Consider the following 26,723-nt stretch of genomic DNA (forward strand, 5'->3'; position numbering starts at 1 on the left):
ACATAGGATCTGTTTCATTTTTTAAAAAACAAGATGATTGCTTTAAAAATTACTTATAACATTGTCTATTCTATTCTCATGAACTATGTTATTTAGGCTTTTTAGATTTTTACTGATGACGTATTTCTGTTGACTTTACAACTGTTGTTCTAGCAACGTAATTCTTAAAAAAGGCCATCAACATTTCAACCTCTGCAATTTCTATTATATATAAAGATATTTAATTAGTTTTAAGCAGAAAACAGAACCGCCTTCAAATTGTCAGAACTAGACCAAAATCGGATCACATGGCAGACACCAGCTGTCAAATAAGAAACGAATCATAAAAATCCGTTCACCCAGTAAAAGTTACGAGGTACAATAAGAAATACAGGCGATTTGATAACCTCCTTTTTTGAAGTTAGGGCCAAATGACAACAATATCTATTGTTTTTTTGGAAAGTCGTTTTAAAATATAATAACACAAAAATAAACCCTTTTATAAACCCTCATATAAACAATTTTAATAATAATGACTGGTAAACATTTTAAATATACATAACTTTCGGGATTGGTTGCGGATCGACTTTAAAAGAAACTTAATTCGGATTTTACGAATACTTAATTCTACTATCCTACTAATCCTACCAATATTATAAATGTGAAAGTTTGTAAGGATGTGTGTGTGTTTGTTGCTCTTTCACGCAAAAACTACTGAACCGATTGCAATGAAATTTGGTACGTAGACAGCTGGACAACTGGAATAACATAAAGGCAACTTTTTATCCCGATACTCATGTGGGATACGGACTTTCTCGTGTGAAATCGCGGGGCGCAACTAGTTTATTATACGTAGATTTGATTACACTGTTCTCTTAAGACTAACTAAATCTAATTCTATTGTCCACCGTTCCAGCGACAGGCGCGATAAGGCATTGCACACGATGCGTCTGGGACGGTGGCATGATTTTAGGGATAGACCCATATTCATAGGAGCGGTTATGAGAACATAACTTTATTCACAGAGACTTAAGTTATGCCAATTTCGAAATTAAATAATCCAATTATTGATTACAAAATATTTCAATTTACATCAGGTACGTTACGCAAATTAAAAAATGTATATTAGATAAATATCAATTTTAAACAAATTGATTATCAGTAAGTAATTAATTTATCGAATTACGTCCATTTGCAGTCGATATTCCTATTTCCTCGAAATGAATGAAAAGAATCGGCACTAGCCACTCACATCACTAATCAACAAACGATTCAATCACATATTAAAACAAGCATAAAACACAAACCTCAATATGCCTTTGCTGCTGCTCGGCTTCCTTTTGGATCTGATCCATCATCTTGGGCTGCGAGTCGATCACGTTCTTGGCGACCCACTTCCTCCTTCGCAGCTCGATCACGTCTTGTATCATGAAGCGGACCCGACTGCTGATCTTGTTCGCTTTCCTGTCCGCGATGATGTCTTGCATCATCTTGAATATCGCCTCGAGCTGTTCCTTCACTTCGCTCTCGACCTGCTGCCCGATGGTCGTCAGCAGCTTGCAGAGGCACTCCAGCTTCTCCTCCTCGAGTTTCTCGATCAGGTGGTTCATACAGAACACCATGATCTTGGCGGTCAGCATCTTCAGTTTGTACAACTCACCTGTAACAAACAGCGACTGTTGTAGAAATGTTGTTGATGGATGTTTCATGCATGATTCATTTCAAGTTGTGATCAATGCCTGATATGATTTATCACGTTTTTTTGTAAAGTCATTGGGTAGATTTTGGTTAATTGGTTAGTTAATGCTTATGGACAGATTCGTCGTATCCTAAAATCGGGTAACGTTGGCCGAGCTGCCCGCTCCCATACCAACAAAGAAAGGTCATCAACTCAAGGTCATTACAATAGTTGTTGTCTTCGCTTTGCCAGTGCCAATATAACAATACATTCATCAATAGGAAAGAGACAAACATTCAAAAGGCACACGTTAACATAACAATGAAGCAATCGTTCGCAAGAAATTCGCATTACAATATTTATATATTTAAAATTATGTACGTGTCAAACATGTCGAATGCAACTCAAACTCAATTCATTGATGCAAATTTTATATAAATGTGCAAGTTAAAAAGAATTCTAAGTATAAGAAATTTATAGCAATAATCTCGTCGCTCCATGTGATAATAAAACTAGATTAATATAGCGTTATGTAAGAGATGGCGTCATATTCAAGAGTGCTAATAAATAATACGCTGTCATCGTCTCATCTTCATGACTCATGTTTTACAGTCTGCACGTCTTATCTAAAATATTCTTAAGTTAGAAGACATAAAAGTATGGAAATTGCGTATTTGAATATGAAGTAAATATCAAATCTTTTATTTAAATACAATATTGAATATCTATAATCTCTTTATCTTTACCTGCGATAAGGTAAAAAGATTTGAAGGTTCTCAATTTCCATTTCAAATGTATGAAAGTAAAAATATCGGCGTAACTCGACATTTGCGTTGTATATCAACGAGCCATTCAAGGCTGCTGCAGCGGCTCGGCAACACGCGCTCAAGCTTCAGTGCAACCTACTTTCAATCAATAACTTCATTCATTTTTCATAAAACTGATACTAGCCCATTGTATTATCCACTTATTGCTATTATATAAAGTGATATTCCGTTTTAAATTTTATAGTAACGTTGTTATATGGAAACATTTGTTAAAAAAAAAGATGTAGTATTCTTTTTTTAGTGTACACATTGCAAATTACAAAAAACGAGCAATTCAAAATAATTAGCTAGAAAACATAGCAACAAATAAAAGTTCGCAAATGCAACAAAACATCAGAAAACAACATTCGAGAGATAATTTTCGGCGCAGCACTTTTAACACTTGCACACATTAACATACCAATCAATCAACTAATTTCGCAATTTATAACGAAACTGACTATGAATTTTCTCTATCCCTTGATGAAGAAAACCGTACTGGTACGTAATAAGGCTAAAACTAACCAAATTGCAACTAAATCAGTAAGAAATTAAACAAAGCACAATTTGAAAGTTATGCTACTAGGTCAATTATCGCCACTTTCATCTGAATGTCAGTTGATTGTGTACAAGTTTTTAAATTCATACATTTCTTTATTAACCGCGGCTTTGCCTGTGTGGACAAAGGAAGAGCTACAAAGACCGGGGTTTTCCGAGCACAGTTCCCGTTACTGTGGGATTTCCGGGAAAAACTATCGTATGTCCTTTGCCTGGTCTCAATCTATATCTGCACCACATGTCATCCGAATCGGATCAGTGGTGTAGACGTAAAGTAGAAAGACAGACGGACAGTTACTTTCGCATTTATAAAATTAAAAGGGATATATGACACAAATTACCATTGAACACTTACAAAAAAATAATACATTCTACAAATTATATTGCCACAAAGCTACATTGAATCAGTTGTATCTCTCCAAATTCCATATTTCTGTTAGACACACGATTATCTTTACAACATGGGTTTATAAAATCGCTAGCAAGCAAGTAATTTTATGAATTATTTTAAAACACGAATTATATCAGAGTGCAGTGTTGGGTGATAAAACAAAATCAATCAAAAATGACATTGGAAAAGTTTTTCCAAAAACGAATTAAATTAATTAATTAACACACTCATATTAAGAAACATAATATGCTTACCAATAAATCTAACGTTGCCAACGGAGCGCATGCGCACGCGACGGTTTATTTCCTCCAGCTGCAACGCCAACTCCTTCTTCTTTGCCTGCATCATTTAATCGTATTAAAAAAAAACATTGCATCCATAAAGTATAATAATTATGTTTTGAACATAAATATCAAACTTAGGCCACTTAAAGACATTAGGTGAAGGCTTGTCGGTCATGGATATTATCAAAGTTTATCAAATTAATTGCATACAAGTCTGAGTTAATCATATACTTACGGAATCAGTGCACTCGGCGATCTCCTTCTCCAGCTTCATGACGTTCTCATCAGTCTTGGCGGTGATGAACTGGTTCTGGCACTTGCTGATGATGAGAGCGCGGAAGTTCACGCACTGGTCCGGCGAGTTTGCGGCGGGAACCTGAACGGGAACGCAACAAGTTTATTTAATGTTACATTTATTAGATGATGTAGAAATGTAGAGCATGATATTATAATGATGATGATAACGCATTATAGGTGTAGGACAACTCGCGTACCTTGAGCGTGGAGAGCTTGTTGCACATGGCGGCGTACGCCTCGGAGAAGTTCGGCTCGTCGATCGCCTTCTCGAAGACCAGGTCGATGACGCCCTCGAGCCGCATCTGCGTGTCGATCTCCAGCGACTTCACCTTCTCGAGCAGCGTGTCGAACTTTTGCGGCGTCAGCTTGTTGAGGATGCCGCGGAACTTCTTGTACAGCTCCTGCGCGAGCGACATCGTCGGTAGTATATTTTAATTTGTACATTTATGCAATCAAATATCATTCTTAATGTTTTCAAATAATTCTAACTCATAACTTTAATTCGATTTGCTTTAAAAAATTGCTTTTTCTGTGGTCAAAAGAAATTCCTGCAGAAATGAGATGTTTCACCATGAACAAAAACCTATATTATGCCTCCTATCTCCAAACAAAAAAGCATCAAAGCCAAAAGATCTTCTATAAAGGAAGTTGTGCTAGAGGCTCAACACACCTGAGTTTTAAGTTCATCCTTGCTAAGATTCTCCTTCTTCAACCTGGACGGCTTCCAAGCATCCTTGGTCTCATTGAGTTTCACCTCTTCGCGCAACGAGATGAAGATATTCCGCCCGCCGCTCGCGCTGGACGAAGAACTCAATTTCATGCTTCCTTTACCTGTACGACATTTGGATTTTGCTGATACCATTGAAACAAATAAACATACTTTATGAACTACACTCCCTCTTGGCCATGTGTGAGTATTAATGTAAGCTGACTTTAATTAACTTCAATCATGTTCAAAGATAGAATTTGACAAATATAATTGCTAATATAACAATTTGAAAATGCAATTAAGCAACAGTTATAACAAAATAGAATGAAAAATGAAATTACAAACAAGATTTAACAGCCAACATCATTTACTCAGGGTCACCAATACTTTGATACATTAAATATTTTTTCATAAGTACAACTCACCAGTAGGAACAGCATTCCTGCCTTCCTTCTTGTTATCACGTGGAAGTGTGCTGCGCATATTCGGATTGGTGTTTTTGAGGAAATTGGGGAAGAGGGAATCATTCACAGGTCTTGAGATCTGGTTGAACGACACCACAGAGTCTTGAAGCTGCATAGTCTGTTAACAATTGCATAGTTAGAATATATATGAATCTATAATAGTGCATACGTAAAAATCAATACTCTATAAAAGATAAGCCTTTGTTGATTCAAAACACAAATATTATTGTATGAAGCAAAATATCGCCTACACGCAGCTGCGCTGTAGGGAATTACCGACCCGTAAAAGCAGAGGATTATAATATTAAATTGTAAAATGTTTTTCAATTTATGATATCAAATAACCTTCATCGCAGGGAATACTAGTTATTGTAAAATAAACAAACAAGAATCGAGTATAATACTAACAAATATACATACCCTCAATATGTTGCAAGATTCAAGTAATGGCGCGTTGGGCTTATTTCGGCATAAGGGATCATCTTTGATTTGCATCAACAATCTGATGTCATAAGTCTTCTTGCCAGCGGGATTCATAGGGGACCATTGATCTAGAATATTAACACTGCTTACAAGGTGTAATCAAGAAAGCAAGTAGGAACTTGCACAAAAAGTTGGCATGAACATGGTACTGTTAAATGCATCATTTGATTTTAGATAAAGGCATAGCCATACTTTACTTTTTTTAGTTACACATAATTAAGGTAGGTAGGTAGGTAGGTATATCATTGTAAAAAAGAACAAGTGTTAGCCAGCTAATCTATATAGGGCTTTACTAGGATTTAAGCAATTGTCTGTTGTCTGTCAACTAAATTTAAATTTGAATTCATCATTAGTAATAGCATATTATAAGTTAGAGATCAATACAATAAATCAGTAAAAAAATGGCTGGTAGATCAACACCACAGCCCACTTTCAACAGTTTCTTAAGTATTCCAACATACAGCTTCACAATTATTACATAATCAACTTGTATATACATTTAAATATATCTGCTAAATATATAGATGGGTGGACTGGTAGACGGTAAATCTTGAATGAATGAACTTTCACTTATGACTAATACAATCTAATCCTACTTTTGCTGTGTCAGAACAAAGTTATAAATTGAGATGACATTGTAAATCAAAAAACAATGATATTGTAAATCATGACTGAAAAAATGATTTTTTCATTTCAGATCAGTACTATTTTTTTTTAGGAAATTAAAACTCTCTTGGTCTACTTTATATGTAAAACAGTGTAAAAGTAAATATAAAAAGAGATATTAGTATTTATAATCTGCTCCAAACACCTGAAACACCCACGCACTCACCCAAGTAAACTATGAGCAATGCAATATTATTAGTGACATACTCACCATCACTATACTTGTGTTTAGGAACAAAGGCAGGGGTCGCAGGAGCTTCACCTTTGTCGGAAAGCTCCTCATCCTTCTCCAATTGCTCAGGCTCTACGTTACTAACTTTGTCAGTCTCATCTTTACCATTTTCATATGTTTCTTCCTTAGCACTAGACTCGGAGCTAGTGTTTTTATTTTTCTTACTATTATTCTTTGCATTCTTTATTGACTTTTCATTTTTGTTAACATCTTTCACAGTTTCAGCTACTTCAGTCATGTTTCCATTGGCAGTGTCAGGATCTTAAAATGTAAATCCAGGTGAGGCAGAGGTTTCACTTTGTTTGTAATGTTACAATTAGAAACAGTTTTATTTATTTATTCATTTACATACATCTAGTTATGTTAAATGTCAAATTTAATCATATCAACATATTAATTTTAAAATTAAACAACTCAATGTAAAAGGAAAAAGAAAATGTACCTGGTGATGTATTATTGAGATTAATATCCTTCATTTTAGATTCAGGATTGTTTCGAGCAGCACTAACTATACTTTGAGTGAGTTTGGCTTGAGCCTGACTGGCACTCTGCTCCTCTTCAGTGGACTCTAACAAGGCTGATTGCTCTTTAGCAACCTTCTCAATACTTGACAATAGCTGAGAGGCAGTAGGAGTTTGGGATACTGGGAATGTCTCACTATTTTCTAAAATGTCCGCCTTCACATCTGCTTCGGGTTCAGTCTCTAATGTCGGAGTTTCTGTAACTCCCTTTTGTATAGTTTCAGTTACATTAACTAGACTGTTTTGACTAGTTGGTAGGTTGATAGGTTCCGGTGTACTATCAGCCGAACTAATCACTGAAAATTATATATTTGGTTAACAATACATTCTTTTGTTGGCTTCGAAAAAAATACATGCTCCCACTATGATGTGCATATAGACTGTTGCATACATAATCACAATAGCAAATCAAAGTTAATAGAAAAGATACATTTTTCAAGATGAGATAACACTAGAGGTTAAGCTCTTTATATTTGTGTTAAGGGGTACAAGGTCTATAATGTTCTTCAATAATATAAACATACCTATTACATAAAATAGAACTTGGTGTGAAGAGCAAAAGTGTAGGCCCTATCTTGTGAGATTAATGATACACTATAAGGCTTTAATAATTCACAAACAACAATGGAACATACAGATATCACTTGTGAACCTTGTAAACACAATGCACAGACAATTCAATACTAAATCAATGTAAGATAAACCTAATGATTCCCAATGCCATAATTGCTGCAGAATTTGTGAAATTCGCGTATAAATCCAAGTATCTTGAATACGTTGTCGTAACTTCACCTAGTCTCGTTTAGTTATGCATAATATATGCATAGCACGGAAACTTACGAGCTATGTCTTGCTTCTCGTAAAACACCAAAATGGATAAGAGTAAATTGGCCGTTGGTCAGAAATATCTTGGAACGAAAGAATTCTTTGTGAGTTTAATGTAATATTAGGACCACCGACAAGAATGACAGGCGAGAACAAATTCAAAGCTACAATATTGTAGAAGATAACTTCACTGGAATTCGCAATAGAGAACTAAATTAACACAGTGCACCGCTTACACATTCAAGTGACGATTTTTCGATCGTACCAATCACTTTTTGTGAACCAAGTTTCGAGTCTAAAAATAGAGACGTGCGGTATAATTTCCACGTGGGAGTTTTCAGCTCTATCTCACTGTACCAACCTGATTGTCAGACTATAATAATTGTGTGGCACTGATCACTAGAATGTTTCCGATTTCCAATTTTATTGAGGTTTCGAACGATCCCCGGTACGACGAAAAACGGCAATATGGTAAAAGAAAGTGCAACAAAAGGTCACTCAAGGATCTAGAATGGCTTTTACTGTTAAGCACTTGTTTCACTGCGATCACTTATTTTTAAACTTAAATAAAAAGTGTATAAAAAAAAACGTTACAATATATTGTATTATTTTAAAATTTTAGTTATAACAATGATTTAAATAATTAAAACGCAGCCATGCTCGCCGTGACTGAAGTAAAATCCGCCATGTTGAATTGTTCCATGCGGACAGATGACCTACTGTAACTAGTGTTGTGCGCAGGTACGGAATTGATCCGGTTATGCTCGCCCACGTTACTTATAAATAATTTATAATGCAAACGCACATATACATATTAAACCTTATAAAGTGATTGAGATTTATTTGTTCACTATTTCAATTAATGTTTTTAGTTATTTCCCATCGAATTTTAGTAATTTTTTGTAAGTTTCATGAAAATCGATTTCGAATCGGAATCGATGTGGCTGATAACGATGACATTTGTGATGACATTAACAATTTAGAAATGTCATCTAGCTTTAAATAAAACCGGATATGTCTTACACGTCGGTGTTTTAACAAAATGATTATTTTTAAATTAACTTTTGTAAATATTTGCGAATGTTACATGTACATTTACTTAATTCTTATTTTATTTATATTTATTTTGTCACTTTTATTATACATAAAGGAAAGAAGAAAAATATATATAAATAACAGTAAAAGATAATTAATGTAAAATGGGGCGGCCTTATCACTTTAGAGTGATCTCTTCCAGACAACCCCTTAGGCAAAAGATAAATATTAAGCGTAAAAAGTGAGGCAGCAAATATTGACTGTATAATAAAATATAGGTACATAATAAAAACATATAACCAAATACACAAAAAATAATTGACTTAGATCACAATTTATACTCATATTCCAGATATAAATAATATTTATGAATAAGACGATTTAAAGAAGTAAGAGATTCTTATATTAACAGACAAAGAGCGCCAGAACCTTACAGCGGTATATAATCAGTTTTTCGAGTAGCTACACGTAGTGTTAGTGTTTCTTTCGACCGCAGTGAATAAGTAAGTTTCATTCTGAAGGAATTCAAAGTTATTTTTAAGCTAAAAAGGTGATTTGGGGTCAAAAAGTACTTGATACAAAAGATGGACAAAATGGATAATTCTACGAAATCGGAATGGTAGCCATTCAAGTTTTTCCCTAAAATACGAAACGTGATCGAATTTTCGAAGCCCAAAAACACAACGGTAACAGAAGTTTTGTGGGCGCTCCAGTTTATTTAATAGCTCTTTTGTCTGATCCGGATAGCAAGCATAATTGATAATAGGCAAAAGTAGGGATTGCGCTAACACAATTTTAGTTGAGAATGGAAGTAAGTTCCGCAAACGTCTAAGCGAAACAATAATTTACTTAAAGAAAATCCATATATATTATGTAACAAAAGCGTGTACATATTTAAGTATAGATCAATAGAGAACTCTAATTTCAACAGACAGTTGAACCTTACATTTTTTGAGAGTATAGAGAATTGCTAGGAAATTTAATTATATTAAATCGGCAATCTTTGTCTTTATGGACAGAATTTTTTTAGCAATTTATTTAATAGTGTGCAGCATTTATCTTTAGTTTAAAAACGAATTAGTTGCACTGTTTGACAAAGTTTGTTTCTGTTTCACGGGAAACGCCCTAAAGTCATTTCTGGCACTCACAGTGTTGCCAATGCTACGGCAATTACCGTGTTCCATGGCTATCAGTCCGAACAATCACAAAACCCTACAACCCTTTTGACGTGACAACGTCTTAAATTAGGTTGCGGCTCGGAGTCACTCATGAAAAAGTGTAACGCCCGGTAACGTTACGATGAGTCGCCGAACTATGATCGGTCCGCCGCGCGCGCAGCACTAGAGAATTAGGCGCATTGAATCGGCGCGTGCTTGTGTCTCTGTATCTGTCTTTTTAGTAAACAAAATATATTTTCTATAGTTAAAATTTGTGCAATTCTTATTTTCATTCAATTCCTTGTTCCTATTGTGCAATTTAATAATATTCATATCAATAAATATTCTACCGAGAAAAAGACGTTGTCACGTAAAATCTTCGCCTATCATCTATTTTTTCGATTGGTATAAATAAATGATACGATACGTCATATGCTTTTAAGTGCGAAGCGAAGAATTAATGGATACCCTTCTAGGGATTCGCGCTCCATCTTAGTCCACATCCTACCTTATCAGCAGCGGGCAAGATCATCAATAAAATTCAAAAAACTATAAAGAACACGAAATAATAATAGAATCAACGAATTTGTCTCACTTGTTCTTATAAAGAGAATGCGCACAGTAAAAATATATATCTCTATTCACTGTGATTTACGTAAGGAAATAATTCGATGTTAGCGATCCTGATCAAAATCCTTGATAATTGTAAAAAGTTTGAATTAAATCTGTCCATTAAAAGTAGGCCAAAATGAAGGCTATAAGAGTTGGTTACACATAAACACAGGTGAAACTACAAAAGCATCTTCATATAAAAAAAACACGACCTTGTTTAACAAGCATTACAAATTGTAACTGTTTGCTACAAATCTACAAGTTTCTGTTTTAAAAGGATGCACTTACTCACAAGTTCCCCATGGTGGGTAATTGGCAATAAGTGCCTCAAGCAAAACCAAAAAGTACAGAAAAAATGCTTCGAACAGATACTACTGAAAGTAGCGATGATGAATGTTATCAAGTGAACGACAACGGAGGGGTTTTTCGTAAAAAATATTTTTGCGAATAAACCAAAAAAAAAAGGAATTCAACCACATTAAGAACCTCCTTCGTCTTTGGGACATCCTTTGAAAAATAAAAATACCTAACATGGGATCAGTTTGCACTGAAAAGTACACGCATCAGTTTTAGTCCCTGAGCCAGCGACAGATTTTCACGACCAAGTTCCTCCCAGTCGATAACTCGTAAAATGCCTCAGAAAGTTGCATTATGAAGCGATGTGAACGTCAGCTGCGGCTCCGAGGGTGGGTTGAGCAGTGGTAGCCGCCCACGCACGTAATAAAAAAAAAATTTTTCAATCATTTATTCCCGATTAAAAAATTGATCAAATTAAAGTTAAACTAATATTGTGAAGAAATAAAATTTTCAGCTATCTATAAAGTGGTGGATTATACGTCAGCTGGTCACATAAATATGAAAAAAATATATATGTGTTCAGTGATTTCCTCCCAAAAGAAAATTTATCAGATGATAGTTTATGTATTGTACACACTCTCATCTAAGTACACTAAAAACGACACTAAGTGGAGGGAAAAATATCCCACGATCTGGCCACACTGCATGAGAGTAATAAACATGAGCCAAAGCGAGAACGAAAAATATGAATTAACGAAATAAAATTTGAGGATTTATCCATAATTTCACGTATAAAATACAGTTAAACATATAAATTAGTATCACTTACTTACGTGAGAGAGAAAATAAAAATAATATCTATCATATACAATACACACGTCTAAACGCACCTTAATAACTTTTTGTATTAAAACTTAAACATTATTAATTTAAATATTGAAAAATTATAAATTAATTGATTTGCTTAGAGAAATATTTATTTATTTCTATTGTTAAGATAAATTTTTAAAAAGTTCACATAAAAAAAAGAATTTAATCGAAAAATTGCCATAAATTATACATTTCAGTTTGCACATTAAATGTAATGTTGAATAACTTTAAGTACGTCATTTCCTCTCAAAAAAAAAATTTTGTGCTTATTATTGACATGATCCTGTAAGTAATAAAACAAATCAGCTGGCAGTAAGTTGGGGGAAAACTCGTCAGCTGATACATTTACTTAGGCTATAAATGTTTCCGACTAGCTCCTACGTTACACCTTTAGGGCATCAGCTGACAAACATTCCACCTACATATAGCCAGCTGACTTATTTATTTATTAAAAACAATACATAAACTATCATCTGATAAATTTTCTTTTGGGAGGAAATCACTGAACACATATATATTTTTTTCATATTTATGTGACCAGCTGACGTATAATCCACCACTTTATAGATAGCTGACAATTTATTTCTTCACAATATTAGTTTAACTTTAATTTGATCAATTTTTTAATCGGGAATAAATGATTGAAAATATTTTTTTTTATTACGTGCGTGGGCGGCTACCACTGCTCAACCCACCCTCGGAGCCGCAGCTGACGTTCACAACGCTTCATAATGCAACTTTCTGAGGCATTTTACGAGTTATCGACTGAGAAGAAATAATTGACGAAAATTAGCGCCTGGCTTACGGACTATTTGCACTGAAACTTATTATTGTTATTCCAGTTACTGTCATCTCATAATTTTCTACAAAAGGTCACTGACATCACCACAGTGAACGACGTACTCCAAATTTTAAAATGGGACCAAATGACAATAAATTTCTATCAAACACAAAATTATCATGCCCATCCAAATCCATGGTCTTATTGAGAAAATATATGGTCAAAAGAAGTCTCCTTCGGTTTCGATTTGAAGAAAATTAGTTTAACGTTACTATCCGGGAAAACTTATTTCATTTGGGAGACATATTTTGCTATTATGTATGTCACAGCTATATATTCAACTCTTTTATTCCTGATTCAAAATATTTGAAAAATACAACCTTGCGTGAGAATTCGAAATGAAACGTTAGAAGCAGTTTATTTTTCACTAAGTGCGTAAACTATAAAACATGTTCTCACAAATGAAGCTCAAACTTACCGAATGGGTATTGCAACGCCACCATGATTACGAAATTGTACATTTGAATAGAAAACTTTGAAAAATAAACTGTCAGTGATATGCGGTAGGGACGCGATGGTTCGCGCACGTAATCTCGTTCGGTACTCACCCACAGCGGCGGGCCCGTTCGGCGCGGGCCCGCTGGGCGCGGCGGCGGCGGGCGCGGGCGCGGACGCGGGCGCCGCGGAGGGCGCGGCGGAGGGCGCGAGCGCGGGCGCGGGCGCGGGCGCGGGGGCGACGGGCGCGTCGGGCGCGGGGGCGGCGCCGCCCGGCTCGGGCCCGTCGGCGCGCGCGCGCTCGCGCGGCTCGCGCACGCGCTGCGGCTGCGGCTCCGGCGCCGACTCCGCCGCTTGGGCTTGCGTTACATCTGATTGCTTGTGAGTTTCATTCTGAGGCACGTTCGGTTTCTTTTGTTTCGGTTTCTGCGTTTTACTATCTACGGCTATAGATTGAGTTTCACTACTCTTTTGGTGTTTAACGTTTGTCATTTTAGGCACTATAACAGGACTGTCGGAAATCGCCGACACGATTGGCGTCTCCACTTCTACTTCGGGTCCTATATTCTTATTATCATTTAATATATCAGACTTTACTATATTATTATTAATAGAATTTATTGCATTTGCTTGAGGTTGCGTCGGGCTTGCGGTTGTTGCAGGCACTTCGTTACTTTTAGGTACAAAGTTCGATTTGGCAGCGATTTCGCAGTTCGTTGGCTGATTGGCAGCTTCGCTCACCATCCGGTTGAACTCCTCCACGATACTCTGCGAGTTCTCCTGCTGTGTGGAAAACTGCTACTTCAGATATTTATGTGACTTACCTTACCCACTACAGATAGGCAAATATTATCTCAACCAATTTTATGCACATAAATTGGATTACTGTTTTATACATGGAAAAGGTATTCATTCTATATACATCATGATATAATTAACACGATTATATACGATACCGTTAATTATACAATATATTTTTCTTAGTTTATTATACGAGTGGAAGACACGTTAATTTAATTACTTATTACATCATAAGTATACAATAATATGAAATAGCAACTATTATTTTTATAAACTTTTTATTCTTATTTATATCATATAAACTGACTGCAGATTTTTTAAAAAATATTTTTATAATAACTATCATGCTATACAAAATTACTTTAATATAATACACAGATATTTATTCAAAATATATTACTATCAATGACAATAGCAATAACAACTCATCCAGAAAATGCTTTCGATTCTCTCCCAGAAACATCGTTTGAGAAAATTTTGAAATACCAATAGAGTATAATAAGATAATGATGTCTATTGTATTCTACAGGTGCAAAAAAGATGACAGTTTAATAAAATAAATACATAAAAGTGAAAAGTCTATCGCCCTCTAGTGGGGTATGGGGTATATGATCGATTTTCTTTACGTACAACTAAGTGATACTTTTTTTTTTTGTGCGTCCCCACCGGGAATCGAACCCAAGACCCCTCGGTTCTAAACTCATAATCATTATACTAAGAGGCGGTTAAAATAAATACATAGGTATATAGTGAATATAATACAATTTAAATAACGAAACGGAAATCAAAATTTTGCGAGGAAAAATATATACATAAAGTACCTATATTAAAATAGATGTTCGCCCGCGCTTCCCTCGTGGTACATATTTTATAGCCTTCATCACTCAGAGAAGTTGCAGTGAAAGCATTACATACAAACACACACACAAAACTTTCCTCAATATAAAATTAATATAGATGCAAAAATAAAGATGTATCTTTAGCATATCATAAACCTTTCATATTAATGAACGAACACACCATAACTTTCGTTATGTTTTTAAATTATTATCCCAGGTATAACATAGAGAGAAAAAAAAACAGAATAAAATAATAACCTATATAACAATATAGTTTTGTATTGGTAAATGAAAGTAGTTTTATTAATATACAAAAAACGTTAAAATTCTTATCTTTAAAACAGCCATATGTAATATATTAAATACAACTTGATACGTTTCCGTTGCATTGAGTGAGTAAATCAGTCAATTAAGCACCTAATTCATGAATATTGTACCATGACGTCTTTAAGATGTCGATTCGATGTTCTTAATGCGATCTCTGAGTGCTACCGGCTATATACGTACCGCGGGCGATGCCGGGGTTATAAAATTCACTTATATAATATCCAATATATAAACATAATTTACTACAATTATCGTATACTATAATACATATATTATACTTCATTAACACCAACAGCACTTAAAGTGTCTTCCGTTGGCCTCAAAGTGCTCTTACGCACCTGTGCACTAGGATGCACACTTCACACTAAAATGACATGAACATCTTACCGGTTGCGGCGTTTGCCTCTCACTGGACTCTCCGCTCACGTATTGACTATCACTAGAATACAACTCCGTAAATATATCTTGTCCTGCGAACAACGTTTTGTGACGAATTATTACGATGCTTTGCATAGACGTACATACATCACATAAATAATACATAATTATTTAATTTGTCTCGTATAAAAATATATATTCATTTGTATGGGAATTCAATTGTACGATTATTTTTTTAAGAAATTAAAACACACTATGTTATATTTCATACTGAATAACATTTGATGTATGAATAACCATAATTATTATGAGTATTTATATGAGGGCCAATTCGTGTTTTTTGGTTTTAATTTTATCTCAAACTATATATTAGAACTTCGAAAAACATACATAAATGCAATTTTATTTAATTTGCCCGCTATCCACTTTAAAAAAGTACCAATAATTGAACAGTTATTGATATGCTACTTGCATACTGAAATTTTCTAAAAAAGAAATTAAAATCCACGAATACAAAGGTTACATTGTAGTTATATATAACTAAAATACAGAGTACAAGTAAAAATGAAGTAAATATTATATAGTCAATTATTAAGTATACAGATGTAAGTTGTATATACAACTGCCGCCGTTGGGCCGCAGCATTCATAGGGCTGCCATAATCTAAGTAATTTTCAATAATCGCTTGCTTTCAAGTGTCAAGGTTAGGTTAGGTTGGGTTAGGTTAGTACTCACTAGTGACTGGGTTGATGATAGGCAGGCGGTGGGACGTACGCTTTGCTGGGCCTTGTCGGATACCTGCAACAATGTATTTATACGCTCTCTAACATATAAACAACAAAACAATGCGTTGTGCGGCTGCTATGTGCTTGCTACAGATACAATTCTGTTGATCTATTTATTTCATTTATTCGTTTATTTTAACAGGTTGGTACTCAAATAATATATCTATTACTAATCATACATTTATTTTGTTATTGTTTGACTTAATTTTGCATGAATTAATTTTTGACTTTTAGAAAGATCGAAATATGAATTTACGATACATTAATGGTGCGACTGGTTGAGCATCGTCACCGTGGCAACAATACCGGTTTTCTATCTAGTATTTTCAAAAAAAAAAAAAAAAACTTTGGTATTTTCAGCAACGAAATAATTTTAATGCAATAAATTGATTGCAGATATTTATGACTAACTTGATATTGTCGCTTATGACCTAAAAAATAATTGTAATTTAAATATACAAATTCACACGAACACAATAAAAATGTGGCAAGTGCATTAAGTATATTAATTAATTTATAGAAAATGTATATTGTATGAACGTTAGGCTGTATGCTGTCTATTTTAAATGTTTATGACATGGACCGTACAATACTTTCTCTGTTATGTGATGAAAATGAACTATCAGTATTTAAAAATAATTTATAAGGTAAAAATGTTGGCTATATTTCTGATAAAACTTATTGTATTTGAAAAACTGACAGTTGAGAACAATTAAAATGTGTTATTCTAAACGTTAATATAAGTTTCATAGAGCAGATTTGCATACTTTATTTTATTTCTTTCTATATACAAACAAACTTAAAACTGTCCTCAAATGTGTTGGACAAGTCTAATGAAAGAAAAAATGTTGAAACGAAACCTATTGGTTTCATGTGTATCCAATAATTATTAAGATCGCAGATCGAACCAGAACTCAAGATCATGTACGCTCTGTGTTTTGTTCGTGCGGGTTAATGTGTGAATGCGTGTAAAGACGTGACGGGGTAGCGTGTACATGTGCGTGTAGGTGTGCGTATGCGCGCGTGTATGTGTGTGTGTGCGTGTGTGTGTGTGTGTGCGTGTGTGTGTGTGTGTCGTACGGTTACCGGGTATGGGCATGTGCGGCGTCGGCTGGTGCGGCAGCGCGGGCGCGGCGGTGGCCGGCGGCACGAGCGGCGCGCTCGCCCGCCCCGCCCCCGCGCCCGCCACGCCCTGCCCGTTCGGGTAGTAGTCTGTCGGAAACGAAATTAACATTCAATATTAGATACGATACTGCCATATATCGAATTGTTCAATGAATAATATTTGCGAATATGTAACGGCATTAATTAAATTTCTTGGTAAGAAAGACTAAGAGCGATTAAGAGGATTCTTACTGAAGTCCCGTGTCCCCTAGTGAGGTATGGGACAGATGATATACACCTGTTTCACTGATCGATTTTGATATTTATAGACAAGTAGATGATCAGCCTTCTGTGTCCTGCCGAGGACTTTTATGAGTCCTCACCGGGAATCGAACCCATTACCCGCCGGTTCTACGCTCACGCGTTGACCACTATGCCAAGGAGGTATTAAGAGGATTCTTAAAAAACACAATATTGTAAGAAAATTTGATAGTAAAAAAGTTCGTATATTATTTTAGAAATTAAAGATTCAGACAAATTGATATTTGTAATAATTAAATAAGTTATTAAAAAAGCAAAACGATTAACTTCATTTAAATATGAATGACCAATGCAATTCCAAAGCAGAAACGGAAACCTCATAGAAGAAAAAAAAAATAAATGTCATTATCTATCACTTGCTCTGCCATAAAAACAACACTAATACTCACACGGTGATGTGTGACCCGTTGGTGTTGAATAGCTGATGAAGGGCATGTAGGGATAGTACCTGCAAATACGTTTTCAATAGAATTTTCCAATTCTAGTGGTTAAATTAAAGCATTCTAGTTACTAGAGCATATTATTATCACTACATAGTATAAAACAAAGTCGCTCTCTCTGTCCCTATGTATGCTTAAATATTTATGACTTGGCAACGGATTTCGATGGGGTTTTTTTTAATACTACTTAATTAACGCGTGCGAAGCCGCGGGCAAAAGTCAGTATATTATATATTAAACTGAACAGAAAATTATATGACTAATTTTGTTGTTTCTCGCTGATGTAATACAGGTAATTTAATTAGATTTTATAATCAACAATATAAGATGGCTTCGCTCATAAGCACAGCGGTCTTACATAATATTTTGGGTTATGCCTTTATCTCGACGGATGGAAGGAAGATAATTAGACATCACTTAAAAAAAAGTCCTTCAATTTCTATATTATTATATATTCTCCTTTATCTATTTAAAGAACACCAACACATAAAACATCCGTTCCACCGTAGAAAGGAATGCACCTACTGAACGATACCACTTACATTAAAAAGAAAACGCGAAGATTTCATAACAATATACACACAAATAACATGATGAAGGATTGAGAAATTTCACAGAAACCTAACACTTAGCATAGTTAGCGGCATATCTTATGAGCGAGACCAATTCTTAACATTCAATAATTTGCTCATAATATTCACCATTTTAAGCCATAAAAACCCGCAGAACAATAGATTTACGCACTACGTAGCTTTACACAAGGGGAAAAAGGTAACGTCGCGATAAAGTAATTGAATTAGTTAAAAGAAAACGATTAATTAACCTTAATGACAATAATTATTTTTCTACAAGAAACGTTACCGACGTCCTTTGGTACTACACCAAATTCAAACATAAGATCAAATGATAATTAGAAAAAGAATTCGCCTGAGTGAATTGAAACTCCTTCTGAAATGTTGAATTCAAAGCTTCTATTTTATTATTTACTATTTTATATTATACAATAAAATATAGCCATAGCAAACTTTGCTCCATAAAATTTATAAAAACTAATTGGATATTTTTTATAAATTTAAGCCAGATATTTACATAATACTAGCTGCACCCGGCAAACGCTGTTTTCTACCTTACTCTTATCATTTAGGGGTATGAAAAATAGATGTTGGCCGATTCTCATAGATACCGGATAAGCACAAAAAATTTCATCAAAATCGGTCAAGCCGTTTCGGAGGAGTATGGCAACGAAAACTGTGACACGAGAATTTTATTTGGCCCGGGCACCAGCTCAAATTTGTTTATTTGCAAACTAAGATTACAGTTAAATATTATAAAAGCAAATAATTAATCGAATCCTAAATGGCGATAAATATATATGATTTAGCGAATTATTACAAAAAGATAAGCGCATATACTGCGATTGTCAGGCCTTAAGTTACTCGGCGGACCAAGGTATCGAAGACCTGGTGGCTCAAGGCGAAAGTCATGGAAAAATTGTTATCTGACGCCGACACCCGCTTTGGGGACACCGCGGCATCTAGTCAGTGATGATTAGAAATATCCACCTATTTCTTATCTTACTCCTATGTGTTGCCATTAATATTATAAAAAAAGGTAGATCATGGAACAACTTTTTCGTTCGTAAAGTATCTTCTTTATAAAATAATTCAGCGAACAGACAGAAATAAATACGAATACACGTATCTCTACGCGCTATGGACGCGCAGGACGAGTGCTTTGTCTTTGTATGGTTTGAGGCATCACTCCGCGTAATTTAACGTAATTAAGTTTGTCTATATCTGTACAGATACCTATAATCGGATCACAAGTTACCTCTGTTACATTGCCTTGTACTACGACTTTAGGAACTGCCGCGTTGTAAGAACAAATACATCCAGATAATAAATAATATCATGACGTCTGCAGTACAATATGTATTATTTAAATACTAGCCGTCCACAATAAATGGGCTATCTAATACTAAAAGAATTTTTCAAATCGGACCGATCGACCGTAGTTCTTGAGATTAGATTGCGTTCAAACAAACAAACGAACTCTCCAGTTTCATAATATTAGTTTAGATTTAATTTCATTGTTTCAATTAATTTCAACAAAGAACATAGTTAAAAACGATTTTTCTTTAAATATAACATACAACTTGTCCGTAATACTGTTTAAAGAATAAGGATATTGATATATTGTAAAACATTTTATTGTTCTATGATCTATAGATTTTAAGGACGATTTTAAGAATTCAAAGATTTTATCAAGGATTATTAAATCTGAGGTATCAAACGGAGTTGAACTAAACCAGTGCGTTCACTGGCCGTCTAAACTGTCCGACTGTTTTATTTCTCAAACCTAGTGTTTATGTGGTAGACGGATATAACACTATATCCACATGTTTAGGCACGGTTGTTAGTGCGAGTATAATTCCGATGAAATTGATGTGAAATGACTTTAATAATAAAAAAAATCTAATGAATTATAATCTCATGATATAATATCCGACATCCAACTGTCCACCAGCTCGGATACTAGACAAAACGTCAGTTTATCCGTTAGAGTATAAAAGTCTACTAGAAGGGCCAGTTCTCACAAGCCCATTATCGCTGTCAACACTCGGCCAAGCTGGCCCACAGCGGGCGAGGCTGGGCACTCACCCGGGCGCGGTGGAGCGCGGCGGCTGGTAGCTCTGCGGGATGGCCATATGCGTGGGCTGGAACAGTAGCGTGGGGTGGTACATCACGGGCCCGCCGGCGCCGGCGCCCGCCCCCGGGATGAACGGCTGCTGCTGTCTGCAATGGTACACGAAGCCGGCTTATCGACTAGTCCATGACGTATGATAATAAGTGGACTACAAGAGATATAATGACGCATACACACATTTATGCATCAACGGTCGTTACACTGGGCCCCGCACGCACGCATGTGTGCCTATAATGCATATTACTTACTAAATAAATAACTATTCAATTACTATATTGATTTGAGTTAAAATTTACAGTATATTCGGGAAACTATAGAATAAAAGGGCCAGCCTAAGTCACCACCGCCAAAGTATTTTTCGTTATTTATAGTAGAAAGGCAGACACCACAGCATCCAATGCTCATACCACATTTGATTAATACAAAAGCATTAGGCCTACAAAACATTAATGTATGCCCTTAAACTTATGCCTTCCAAATGATAATAACCGGTAAGTTACACTTGGTGGTGCCTTAGACTTATGCTAATGAAATATATAATAATAATCTACTACATAATACATTATTGGCACGATGCGGGCACAAAAGGTAACAAAAATGCAATATGAATCGGACATTATAGATCGTTATTGAAATCAGCTAAGGAAAATGATGTTAAGACACCGGAAGTGATGTTTATCCAAAAACCAAAACAGATCATTTGACATCCGCCACTTGGCCAGCGTTTAGAATATACAGAAGTCAGGTGCCGTGGGTATCTATGCAGATTTTCCACTCAAGTAAAAAAAACTTTGAGATCCATAATATTATAAACCTACAGAACTACAGAGAACCTATCCCCGAATGAAGTGCCATAAAACTATATACTATATCCCTGCCGCAGGTGGCTTGTCTTAATGAATGATTTAGAAAATATACAAGTGAGGTTTATAACCATTATAGTTTGTGGACAGTCAGTGTATAGTATATTAGTTGTTTGCCCCGGCTTTGCCCGTGGCACATATATAGCCTATGTCACTCAGCGAAGTTGCAGCTTTCTAATGGTGAAAGAATGTTTGAAATCAATCCAGTGATTTTTGTGTGAAAATGTGATGTTATAACTAATCAATATGGCAAAAAAACGTTGAGCGGGATAGCTATATTGGACTTTTTCTGAATCTTCATTTGATTCCCATTAAAAGTTTATGATCTGTTGTTTGTGCATTTTCTACAACAATATTAAGTGTTAACCGTACCTTATACCGTACCAATTCCTTCTGCAAGGCCTAATTCTAGACAGTTGTTATTTATACCCAAGACAAGCCAGCGATATTTGGGGCTTCTGCATAACCCTAATCTGATAAACCCTAAATAGTGTTTAACCCACGATATAATGTTATATTTTTGCCAACGACAGAAATGTCACATGTCCGTTATATTTGTATAAACACTATTCTGACGTAACACAATAAATTACTCTTTAAGGATAGCTCCTGATAGGTTCTATCAAAGGTTACCTTGCGTGCGTGCTAGGCCTCGTGGAGTGTTGGGCAGCCGGCCGATACTGGAAGTTGGGGTACTGCGGTCTCGCTGGCGGCGTCGCGTTGGGAGGCGACACGTAATTGTGGCCGGCCTGTAACACATCATATTTATTCTATGTTATTTTATCGGTGGACTTGAATTAACAAACTGTTAAACAAAGGCTTGTTGATTATATTTGTTTGTAAACATGTATCCGTCCAGTTAAACGTCGGCTTAAAATAAAAAATAAATAACACTTTAAATACTCATAAGATTAAAGTTTTTGTTTTAAGGAAGCATCTGCTATACATTTTGCAAATTAACTATTTAAGTACCGAAGAGATTAAACATGACTGGGTAAAATAACTACAACAAAAAAAATCAATTCTTCTTCTGTTAAAAGCGCTATTCAACGGTTAGATTGCAATTAAGTACTAGTAATATTAAATAACACGATGCGATAAAGTTACTTAAGGTCGTGAAAAGAAACGTTTATCGAGTTTCTTGCCGATTCTTCTCGGAGAAGCGACATTGTATCGACAGTGGCAGTTAAAAAAACATTTTTTTATATTTTTCAAATCCTTTGAATTTAAATTTATATTTTCTTATGTTAGGCACAATATACATGATTTTTCTGAACAAAAGGATTTGTTTTAATATTTATAGTTTTCCTTTAAATAGAGTATGTTTAAGCTAAAATAGTATATATTCTTTGTTGGAAATTCTAAAATAAAAAACAAAAATAAAATAAAACAAGCTATTAAATTCTACTATTAAAATCGTTATTTTATTATAAATTCTAGTAAACTCTACGATTAAGCGCCAACTTGTTCATACACTTCTGTGAGATAGATCCCAGTTAAACTAAGTTCCAGTTGAAAGGGGAAATGTTATAATCTATCCATGTAATATGTCCTGTATTAGTGTGATTATTGCATAAGCTAGATAATATTCTGGGATGCCTATAACGTAATAATAATTATTAGACACTTCTTGGTACATGTCTCTTTACTTTATTTTAATAATATGTATAATAAGGCCATACTGCAATTTTAAATTAGAATTTAAAAAATCCAATGCTATAACAAACAAGCCAATTACTAAAATATTAAATAAATCAAGATTGAATTTAATAACTAAAGTATACCCATAGACCACAGCCCCACTTAAAACAGGTGGACATGTGGTTAAAACCTGTTTGTTGTCTATAGAATGTAATGTAGCTAAATACAAAATGCACTATAGCCAATATTGTGGTTATTTATACACATATCACACTTCACAAAACAGTTAATGCTAGTTACAACAATCAAAAATGGCTGAACACCTTTTTATTCATCGTTTTTGTCTCTGTAAGAGAATACTTTTAGAAAAATTAGAAAAACTTAAATAAAATCTACTTCGGCGAGCATCTAGTATACTTTATTATATCGTATTTAAAATTTTCGACATTAACTATTTTATAAGAAATTGAACCACCGACAAGATGCTACATTCCATGTACAAGTAAAATTGTGCCGTATAGTTGAAGACATATCCGTGTTCATATAAACAAAATTATCGCATAAACTTTACACGTTAAACCGCATCTTCAAACATTTGAGCAAGTTATGGGTAACAATTAATGTACACATTAGATTGTCGCTCCCCGAACGAGAGCTTGCCAACATGCTGCTACCATCTCTGCAACACGCAATGTTGCTAGCAACACGGCGTCAACAACTGCACAACACAGAGCCTCTGCAGTGTTGCTAAGCAAATGTTTCCCATATATAATACGTGGCTTATAAAGATTGAAATATCCATTTGCTCTTCCTTCCTTCCATTATTTCAGAAGGTAATTAATATACAAAATTTCGTTTTCAATTAAGTAACGGAATGATAACTTGGGCATGAATTTAAATAAAGACTTATTTAATTGGACCGATTGTGAGAGCACATGCGTGACTGTATACATGTCTATAATAAAGGGCATCTGACTGCTGGTATCTCACTTTTAATTGCATAGAGCATAAGTATAATATATTAACGGGTTACACTCTTCAGAATTCTTTGGTAATTTACCAACTAACTACTAACCTGGTACCTGACACCGCCGACGCTAAGAGGCGTGTTATGGTTTGGATATGATGATTGTCTGTGTGCGTGTGTATGTTTGTCTGTGGTAGCTCTTAAACGGATGGAACTATTTCGATGCGAGTTTTTACGTTTGGATGCCAGTTTCCACAATATTAGTTCTCAAAATGATGTATGCCAATTGCCATTTGCTATCGTTAAATATCAAATGACAATTACTTAGAAATTTTTCTATTCTAGTGCGAATCAGTGTTTTAACCTTCATATACACCATGAACGAATTGGCCACATAAGCAAAATCAAATATTGGCTCTATAAAATATTATATTTATATAAAACCTTATTGATAAAAAAAATACACACCATGTTGTTCTTGGACATTTCAGGCGGTGGCGGCGCGGATGGCTGCGGCGCCGCTTGTGTCCTCATCGCCTGGTTCTGCCCGGAGCCCGCCATGTACGGGGCCGCGCCCGCGGGGTGGTAGCACTCCGCCCCCGCTCCTGGGATCGGCACTGCAGATTGTATTACACGTCACGCGGGGCCCGAGCTCGCCACGGCCCCGTGACCGAGCACTAGGCGGCTAGATCCTGAGTGGGCGCAACCTAACTCCTTGCATTTTATCAAAGGCCCACGTGCATTTTTTGATCAACTGACGTTTGACATGTCTGGGGGAAATAGCGCAATGCCGTCGCGGTAGGAGCCGCCTAGTGCTTTGCCACGCGCTTGCAGACCATGGCGAACTCGAGAGCATACCCGACTGTAAAGACTTATCGAAAATAAATCCATTGTTACGGCACGAATGGATTTCCTCACATTATTTATACGTTCTTGTTCTAATTTTTACGCATTTCGACTTTTTATAAAAACATTTAAAACGCCATTTTATTGTATTGAATAACAGTTCGATTAATTCAAATGTTTTCATAATATCTATTCTTTTTCAAAAGACATATAAAGTTCGAACTGAGGACATTTAAAATCAGCTTTACATGCTATATTACCCACACAGAACAGATAAAGGACGTTAGAAAAGAAAAAGTTGCTGATCAATATTATTACGCATATCGCTGCTTTTCTTCAAATATTTAAACTCCACTACGCTCGGCACTCGCAACTGAATCGCAATGTACGCACTACAATGCGCGATAGCTCGCTTATTGCAACACGGTGACCAACTGACCATGCATTGCAAGCAACGTACAATTTTCATTCATTCGTATTTCATAAATTTATCTATGAAGAGAGCATACGCTACAGCCTCGATGTGTATGAAATAGTAATCAATAAAGCTTCGATATCTAACGTCTCGCCTTAATCCTCTTACGCTAATATTCCTTATAGTACCTGGCGTGACGTATGACCTTGATCTAGTGTATGCACTATGCAGGTTACTACAAACAGGACTTGAATGATTCTATCCCCGAACATATGTTAGACTAGATTTGTCTATTTAAATTGAATATTTATATTGTTAATAATGGACCAGCTGGATATACGAGCCGGAAAGTGCTCATGACTACGATGTCAATAATACTTTTTGATTTCTAAAAGAAAAATTATTTACAATTTATTAGCGATGTATGTCGAATAATTTATACCGCACGATTGCCGATAGACAAGACAAATATAGCTAAAAATCACGCATTCTCGATTCGAAATGAAAGCAAAAATCGGATTGTCCGTACATCTGGGCCATCCCAGACGTACTGGTATGTATCCTAGCACGAGTTTTTGCAGTCTCTCCTGATGAAGAGCTTTTACATTCGTTAAATAAAATATTACGCTTAAAGAGTGTCTAGGCTTAGTTAAATAAATAACTATGTAATCATTTCAATATAAACAAGACATAATAAATTTTGTTACATTAGAAAAAGGATATAATACGTAGGCGCAGCCCCATGTATGTGGAATTTTCCGCTTCGAAGCACTCCGTGGAATTTAGATTACTCTATTTAATTGATCGACTTGGAGCGATATGATTGAATATATTCCATTTTTCACCCCCGTCGCTATTCGATATTACATTATTAAAAAGCAAATATTTAGTGCTTGCTGCCCTTGTCTAGCTTCGAACGTAATCATTACAAACCAAGTCTGATAAAGCTTAGAATCATGAAACTTCCAGCGTGTAAAACAATATCTATAGATTGTTAAACAACTGTACCAGTTGTATGACCATACATGTTACCTGGAGTACAATTAAACATGTTCTACAATAGGTTTGTGATATGCTAGTCCGGTCAATTTAGACATTCGAAGTTACATAAAGTCCCAACAAGCTGAATTTCTGTGAAGTTGTTTAAAAC

At 35.3% G+C, this 26,723-nt stretch overlaps 1 protein-coding gene across 1 annotated transcript in view; it reads right to left on the reverse strand.

Moving 5' to 3' along the window:
- LOC119835848 (eukaryotic translation initiation factor 4 gamma 1-like) overlaps positions 1 to 26,723 on the reverse strand; it is a 38,798-nt gene that overhangs the window by 8,962 nt on the left and 3,113 nt on the right. The window contains exons 2-18 of the mRNA XM_038360885.1: positions 24,781 to 24,929; positions 22,338 to 22,453; positions 20,796 to 20,930; positions 18,085 to 18,143; positions 17,357 to 17,482; positions 16,221 to 16,283; positions 15,495 to 15,577; positions 13,254 to 13,923; positions 6,990 to 7,364; positions 6,527 to 6,808; positions 5,587 to 5,717; positions 5,128 to 5,284; positions 4,664 to 4,824; positions 4,191 to 4,394; positions 3,932 to 4,072; positions 3,667 to 3,751; positions 1,287 to 1,639 (exon numbers count right to left, since the gene is read on the reverse strand). Of these exons, the coding sequence (XP_038216813.1) occupies positions 1,287 to 1,639; positions 3,667 to 3,751; positions 3,932 to 4,072; positions 4,191 to 4,394; positions 4,664 to 4,824; positions 5,128 to 5,284; positions 5,587 to 5,717; positions 6,527 to 6,808; positions 6,990 to 7,364; positions 13,254 to 13,923; positions 15,495 to 15,577; positions 16,221 to 16,283; positions 17,357 to 17,482; positions 18,085 to 18,143; positions 20,796 to 20,930; positions 22,338 to 22,453; positions 24,781 to 24,929 (3,290 nt within the window). The remainder of the gene's footprint in view (positions 1 to 1,286; positions 1,640 to 3,666; positions 3,752 to 3,931; positions 4,073 to 4,190; positions 4,395 to 4,663; positions 4,825 to 5,127; positions 5,285 to 5,586; positions 5,718 to 6,526; positions 6,809 to 6,989; positions 7,365 to 13,253; positions 13,924 to 15,494; positions 15,578 to 16,220; positions 16,284 to 17,356; positions 17,483 to 18,084; positions 18,144 to 20,795; positions 20,931 to 22,337; positions 22,454 to 24,780; positions 24,930 to 26,723) is intronic.

The sequence above is a fragment of the Zerene cesonia genome, chromosome Z (assembly GCF_012273895.1).
Source record: "Zerene cesonia ecotype Mississippi chromosome Z, Zerene_cesonia_1.1, whole genome shotgun sequence".
In the NCBI taxonomy this organism is placed as follows: Eukaryota; Metazoa; Arthropoda; class Insecta; order Lepidoptera; family Pieridae; genus Zerene; species Zerene cesonia.